Raw genomic sequence first — 7,761 nt, 5'->3', positions numbered from 1 at the left:
GGAGGAAGCCATCCTGGACTTTAAGAGAAAACCTGAGTGGGAGGGGTGCAGTAATTCTTACAAGCAACACAACCCTTCATACTTTGAACATTTAGGCCCATCTCCCAACTTCCTTCAGCCTGCTTTATTTGGCATGCTCTCCTTGGAATGATTAAAGTTGCATAAGCCAGTACGGGAGGGGGATGTTTCTGCTTCCAGACCCTCACACAGAGGCCAGCTCAGCCAGCACCTGTTCACAACCTGTGATATCAATGCCCTTAGGGCAGACTATGCTCAGGACCCATCCTGGAGACACCACACTATGGTTTGGAGATATTTGGTGAGGTCCCCAACCTTCACTGCTGGAGGATTGGCACTGGGAGGTGGTGCCTAGGTTAGGGTCCTTGGGACCCTAGCCTCTCTGGCTTTCGGTTTTCACAATGATCTCTCTTGGCATTAGCTCCCAGCATTGTCACCTGTGGGGAGGTGATGTGTTCAGAAGTCCCGAGCAAGAGCCTGCACCATGTAGTTTGGTCTTTCAACCTCTAAACCCTTCTTTCAAAGTTAGCCTGTCTTGGGTATTTTTTTTTTGTTTGTTTGTTTCTTTTTTTTCGGAGCTGGGGACCGAACCCAGGGCCTTGCGCTTCCTAGGTAAGCGCTCTACCACTGAGCTAAATCCCCAGCCCCCTGTCTTGGGTATTTTATTATAGCTATGAAAAGTTGTTGAGTATTTAGAGCGTGGTTTATTTTCTAAGTTCTTAGCCAACTCTCCATCAGGCACAGAAACTTGCTCAAAATATGCCTTCCTTTGAAAAATGAATGTAAACCATGGAAAATAGTTACTTTCCAGATGACAATACCGTCACCCCACCCCACCCCACTCCAGGATGTACCCTTGGCAAAATAGTCAACCTCTGTGACTCACCGAAGTAACTTCCTTAGCCAGTGGTGGCGGCACACACCTTTGATTCTGGCACAGGGTAGGCAGGTGGATCTCTGTGAGTTCAAGGACACCCTGGCCTACAGAGCAAGTTCCAGGACAGCCAGAACTACACAGAGAACCAAAAAAAAGTAACTTCCTCCCACGGTCACTATAAGCACTCCCCCTACTTCCTGGTCACGTCTACCTACTTGGATTTGTTTTAGGACACTGAACCTAGAGCCAGACATGTGCTCCTTCACTGAGCTACATCCCCATCAACCCACCAATATGATAAGCAAATGAGTGACAGTGCTATATGCTGTCACTTCTATTGACAGTAGGAACAGGAGAGTGGTCAGTACCGACACACACTGAGTCAGACAATGTACCATTTTATTCCTTATAAAATATATTTCATATCATTGCTGTAAAAACATTACATTTCATTTCACATTTAAAAAAAATCTTAACAGTAAAAATAATACTTGGAAGACAGCGGGGAGGGGCGGGGGAGAAGCGCCAATAAGACAAATTCACAGATGGGATTCTCCCTTTTTGTGTTGTTGTTTCTTGCCCCCGGTAAAATCAGAACCTGGGGTGATCAGAAAGTAACAGATTTTTTTTCCCCACCAAATCAGTTTCCGTATCCAATTTCATAGGGTCCTCTAAGGTGTCAAGTTATACACTCACTCCCACAAGGCGGCCACTGCTCGAAGTGCTGTCTGGAGCGGCAACACTGTCTTCAAGGCCAGGTGAAAAGCCTTGTACACCCAAGCCTTGGTTCCCAGGGAGCCCTTTGGCTTTGTACCTGAGACGTCAGTGGCCACAGACAGCATCCCTGGACTCACAGCACCGAGAGAGTATGGTGCAGACCCACTGAGGTTGCTCCCAACATGGCACCACGTCTGAAGGTAACTCTGAGAGCTCTGAATAACGGAAACATGACTGGATCGTCTCCTAAGATAACTGTTTGCAGGCTAGGCCCTGTTGGTTTCAAAAGCACGCCTGTGGTGCCTTCACCCGGTCAAGATTCTAAACCCATGGGGCTGGGGAGCAGGGAGATAGAGATGAGGATGAAGCGGGCGTGATGGCTGGGTGTGTTCACAACCACCCTTGCCCTTCAAACCCAGAGCCAGACCACGTGCCAGGAACCAACATGAAAGCATTGGGGGGGGGGGGGGGCGCGACACATGACAGCAGGCAGGAAGCCAACACCGCCAGGGAAGAGAGGGAATGAATGTAGGCTCAGGAGGCCGCACAGAGTTGGAATAGAGAACCAAACAAATCAGAACTCCTTCAGCTTTTAAACCATTGCATCAGTTCTTGTCTTTCTTCTCTACCCTTTCGGCCTGGTGTGCCAATGGAGCCTGCTTTGAATGGAGATTATATTCAGTTACGTCTGCAAGCTCCAAACCAAGGCCGGGATTAAAACTCCTTTGCTGAAGTAGACACTCAGTCTACACTGGGATTAAGAAGGGGAGAGGAGAGCCTCTTGGTGGGGGTCCCTACATGTTCAGAAACTCTGTTATAAAAATACACCCCTACCAGAGACACCCAGACACTGGTGTCTCCCCTCCATGAGCAGCCCAGGCCGCCACTACACCCATACCTCACACACAGTCTCTTAGGTTCACAGGTTTTCTACTGGTACTTAGTGTGTTCTTACACTGAAAAATAAAAAATGGATGTTTCCCATGTGACGCCAACAGTGGAGCCTCAGTGGTCAGGAGGATGCTCTCCAATGGCGACTCATGAGCCAGTGCTGCTCAGTCCCTGGAGAGGTGGCCTGGTGGCACTCCCTGAGCCTGTGACACCTGGGATGTCAGTCCAAAACAGTTGGGTCCTGGAAGCCATGTTGAGCAGGCCCAGAGACCCCCAAGGGAAGGAAATCTCTTCCTCATCAAAGACTTCCACATCGGACAGGACCACCTGACATGCTAGTGCCTCTGTGACACTCTGGAGGGAAGGGGCTTCAGGAAGGACTTTACTCAGTGGGAGCAGAGTTTGTACAGAGACCCTCCACACTTCCTCTCAGCCCTGGAAGGATGCTCAGGACAGTGTTTCAAGGTCACATTCTCAAGCTGAATTCATACTAGCCTTTTGGCTCAGCTTTCTGAGACAGGCTTTGAGAAGACGCCAGATGATGTCTATTGGCATGCAACCCAGCATCTGAGGGGACCCAGATCTAAAAGTTGCCACCCTTAAAGGGTATCCCTTTCCTATCTGCAGAAGCTGCTCCTACAGATGTCAAACCATATCTCAGTAAGTACAGCCACCTGCTCTTCTTAGGGCCCTGCTACCATTCCCTGGGTGGTCATCTACCTGCCAGAAAGTTTGTTTTTATTCCAAAAAAAAGGGAAATCTGTTTTGCTCACAGTCCATTCTGGAATAGCTGAAAGAGCAAAGGATTCCCCAGCTCAGCACGAAAACGGGCAAGGCATCCTGTCTGTCCTACTTTTGATGCGTATGTAGTCCCAGAGAGGGTGGGATGGGGCGGGGGTCGGGGTAAACTCTTTGGTCTCCGGTTCGCTGCAGAATACCCTTGGTCAATTTTGGCTCTCTCCTATTTTAAGGGGAAAAAAATAGTTTCATTTAGGTTTGCTTTTAAAAAATAAAACACTCCCACAAGGGGGAGAAAGTGTTTTTAAGTGTTCTATCTTAGCCAATGGAGCCCTGGCCGCCCACATCCACGCCACATCATCTCCCTGTATTCTGCTGATGGCCAGCAGGCCTGGGGTGAGGAGCGGGGCCAGCGGAGGCAGGCTCAGTCCAGGAAGCGCTGGCAGGCCTTCTTCCACCGGCAGGCTGTGCACCACTGGTCCCGGTGCTCAATGCCATATACCTTACGGCACTTCTTGGCCTCTCCGCGGGCTTTCCTGACAGGGAACAAAATGAGGGTGGTGTCACTCGATGTGGTGATGACCTAGCATGAGCACTCAAACACACAGGAGCTTGAAGGAGTGAGTGGCACCTACAGCCAGAGACTCAGGGGCCTCCATCTGGGGACTTACCCTAGGGACTACAGTTGGGTAGATTCATGGGTCTACATTACCAGTGCTGATGGAGGGCAGAAACCAGAAGGCTGAGGAGGAGAGGGCTCACCTGGTGCTGCTCTGAGCACGGGGTGGGGAGGTGACAATCAGGTGAGACTTCACTGTGGGTGGCGGCTGTTGGGGCTCGCTGAAGCTGAGTGAGCGACTCCGGACCTGGGTATGAGGATTGTAAGCATAGGCTGTGAGCATGAGACCCCCTCAGAACAGAGGAGCTTTGCTGAGCCCAGGGCAGGTGCTGGTGCAGGGGACCATGAAGCTTCCCCTAGGACATGTTCAGCAGACAGGGTCAGTTTAGATGAAGTTACCATACAAGGGACAAATGAAGGCAATGTATTGCCTTAGTGACGCCTTCTGTCAACTAGGTTTTGCAGTCTGTGTTACTTCTCTGTGGCAGATGTGTGAAAGAAGAGCCACCATGTGGTTCTAATGACTTCCACTTTACTTCAGTTCAGAGTCCGGGGTACATTAGTCCATGGTGGCCTGAAACTGCTGGTCCAGCCCACACAGCCTCTGAGTGTTCCTATGATCTTCCTTAGTCTCCCTTCTGACAGCCCCGATTTCTCTCCCTTTCTTTCATCTAGGCATGAGAACTCTAACTAGCACTCAGATACACTCAGAGCAAGGAACTTAGTCTCTCTCTAACCTTGTCCAGCATATTTCTAAGCAAGAAACTTCTCCGCCCTAACCTCACTGGGAGTATCCTTCTAGCTGCTGAGAGGAGCTGTTGCCAGATAGAAGATATATGGTATGGTGGTTTGAATATGCTTGGCCCAGGGGAAGTGATACTATTAAGATGTGCTGCCTTGTTGAAGTAGGTGTGGCCTTGTTGGAGTGGGTGTGGCCTAGTTGGAGTGGGTGTGGCCTAGTTGGAGTGGGTGTGGCCCTATTGGAGGAAGTACATCACTGTGGGGTGAGATTTGAGGGCCTATGCTCAAGAACTACCCAGTGTGGACGCCTCCCCTGGCTGCCTGGGTAGAGTCTCTCTTGGTTGCCTTTAGATCAAGATGAAGAACTCTCAGCTCTTCCAGTACCATGCCTGCCTGCACACTGCCATGCTTCCTGCCATGTTGATAATGAACTGAACCTCTGAAACTGTAAGGCAGCCCCAATTAAATATTGTCCTTCATAAGAGTTGCCTTGCTCACGCTGTTTCTTCACAGCAATGAAACCCCAATGAGACACACAATGATCTTCATCAAGTTATGGGGGTGGAGACAGGCAACATCAGCCATGTGACACAGTCCCCCAGTCCTAGAGATGCATGTAAAAATTTTGGAATTTGGCGGTCCACACTCACCGGCGAGAGGGAGGAGGTGGTGGTAGGGGCAGCAGCCCAGCTGATGCTGGTGTAGATGTGGGGGGAGACAGGGATCTGGAAGGCTGGCAGAGCCTGCAGAGAGAAGACTGCGTCAGCCTGGGCCCAACTAAGGACATGACCTATCTGCCTCAGTCCCAGTGACTTCCCATTTGCAACTCCTCGCCATGGTCCACCTAATCAAGGACCTGAAAAACACCAGGACACCTAGATAGGTCTTCCCACGAGCAGGCTCAAACCATCTAACCCCTCAACACAGCCATGGCCTGCCTTCTGGGAGGCTCCGTCTTACTTTGTAATCCTCTCTTTGGGGCTGCTTACATGCTAGCCTCGTGACTCAGTCCTTAGGGGTATTAGTCCTTGGCCGATTCACCTACTGAGAACAGGCCTTAAGCAAAAAGTTCAAAGCCATCTGCGTCTGAAAAAGGACAGAGAGCTACCAGGCAACTACTCAGGAGTGGGGATGCAGACAGGAATGTCTACCTTAGAACCATCTGTAACAAAACCAGCCACATTAACCAGATGCCACAGGGTCAGTGAAGGCTGAGCCTTAGCCAGACACTGAGTGGCCAATAATTCTAATGAGGAGAGCCCCCTTGTCTTATGAAATTTTTCTCATTGAAAGTACCACTGGTTTTAGGGGTGAAGGCTGGTCTTGCTACATAGCCTGAGCTAACCCCTGACCCAGGTGCCAGTATTATAAACATGTCCAGGCACACCTGGATGGAGGCACTACTGTTGGTCAAGTCTGCTAAAGCCAAATTGTACATACAGAAAGAGTTAAAACCCAGCATATGTACTGTGAACTTGGCATTCAGGACCAGGTCCGTTTTAAATGACATTGCCCTCCTCGCCATGGCAACTGTCCCTTGCCCATAAGCATAATGCAGTGGTCTTCCTTGGGCCTCTGTCATAGCTCCCTGTGTCCTGAGGAAATGGTACTTTGATAACAGAATTAGTCCTCACTGCTAACCCTAGCTCCATCATGCAGTTCATGAGAGCAGGGGCCATGTCCTAGTCCAGCTAAAGGGATTACCTAGTCCAATGTTGACACCTAGTGGGCATTCAAAGTGGGACCACTCAGTGTAACACCTCGGAGCTAAGAGGTGGCCTGGGAAACCCTGTGTGAGTCCTTCAATTCCTCTAACCAATCTTTAAAGTGACAGTTCTCAGGTCACATCCACACAACTAACATGACTAGACATCTTACCTCTACCAAGTGTCACCAAGGGTTCCTTTCTCTTCCTTATCTGTTCATTATTATTCCTGAGAAAGGGTTTGCATGTAGCCTGAGCTGGCTTTAAAACTCCCTATGTTGGTGAGGGTGACCCTGAACTTTCATTCCTCCTGTCTCCACCCTAACTGCTGGGATTGTGGGTGTGTGCATCCACAGCTGGTTTATGCTGTGCTGAGGACCAACGCAAAGCCCTGTGCATGTTAAGCAAGCACTCTACCAACTGGCCTAAATCCCTCCTCTTTCCTTTTCCTTCTCTGTGGAAGTAAGATTAGCAATTTGGCCAAAAGGCTCAGTCTTTAATCCAGGTGCTCAGAGGCCTGCCCTCTAACAACCAGCGACCACTGAGGTCCCAAGCTAAGCCCCCACATACGTATGTCCCATACCTGGTAAGCATGGTCAGCCTGAATGTGCCAGAAGGAGCCAGGAGCTGACTTGCTGAGTGCAACTGGGGGCAGGGAAGATTCCAGGCCAGGGTGTTCTGGGCCAGAGGACTGGACTTTGGCTGGAGGCAATGAAAGAGCAGCAAGGGATGGGCTGGTCACCCGGGAGGTGGACACTGGCTCGCCGGTAGGTGTCCCAGGGGGAGGCGGGGCAGCCACAGCCACAGCACAGTCTTCTTTCATCTGCATCTCTGTGTAGTAAAAGTCTTCCTCCCGCTTGAACTGATCAGAGTCAACAGTGTCCCTGTGTGGAACAGACATGTAGCCATCACTAAGGACATGCTGCCTTGGTTCGAAGCCAGAGGAAAGAAAGTTACAAGGAGGAATGGACTGTGTGCCCATCCACAAAGTTAGGGGAGGTTCACAAGAGAACATCCAGGAGCCATGCTCTCAGAGGACGCCATAAGAGATTAGAACATTGCCCATCTATGGGAGCTGTTCTTCTCTGCACAAGAGCTCACACAGCATCAAACATGTATGAACACAGACCCAGCCCTGGCACAGGCCCTCTTGGGGCACCATCTAAAGCATGCTCTCAAGGCCTGTGAGGCAGCTCATGGCAGAGCTGCTACCAGAGGGCTCTGTACAGAGGTGAGCCCCTTACATTAGCACTACAGCTGATGCAGACCTAACTCCCATGTCCCACTGCAGAAGTAAAGCTTGGCTACTACGCTTAAGACACAGAATGTTACCAGTGATTAAACAAAACTGTTCTATTTCAACCTAGAACTGAAACATTTTACTTCTTATACCAGGTAAGAAGATACAACCACAAGACTGATAGAAAGACACACAGAGCTCACTCTCTGGCAACA

General features: G+C 50.1%; 1 protein-coding gene across 2 annotated transcripts in view; it reads right to left on the bottom strand.

The window, feature by feature from the left end:
• Positions 1 to 1,277: 1,277 nt before the first annotated feature.
• Positions 1,278 to 7,761, bottom strand: part of Zfp395 (zinc finger protein 395) — a 39,786-nt gene continuing 33,302 nt past the window's right edge. For both annotated transcript variants that reach the window (NM_001431430.1, NM_001107271.2), the window contains 4 exon segments: positions 1,278 to 3,777; positions 4,004 to 4,107; positions 5,252 to 5,344; positions 6,890 to 7,190. In NM_001431430.1, the coding sequence (NP_001418359.1) occupies positions 3,666 to 3,777; positions 4,004 to 4,107; positions 5,252 to 5,344; positions 6,890 to 7,190 (610 nt within the window). In that variant the 3' untranslated portion in view covers positions 1,278 to 3,665.

This window comes from Rattus norvegicus, chromosome 15, assembly GCF_021556685.1.
Source record: "Rattus norvegicus strain SHRSP/BbbUtx chromosome 15, alternate assembly SHRSP_T2T, whole genome shotgun sequence".
Taxonomy (NCBI): domain Eukaryota; kingdom Metazoa; phylum Chordata; class Mammalia; order Rodentia; family Muridae; genus Rattus; species Rattus norvegicus.
This window is presented reverse-complemented; position numbering and strand designations above follow the sequence as displayed.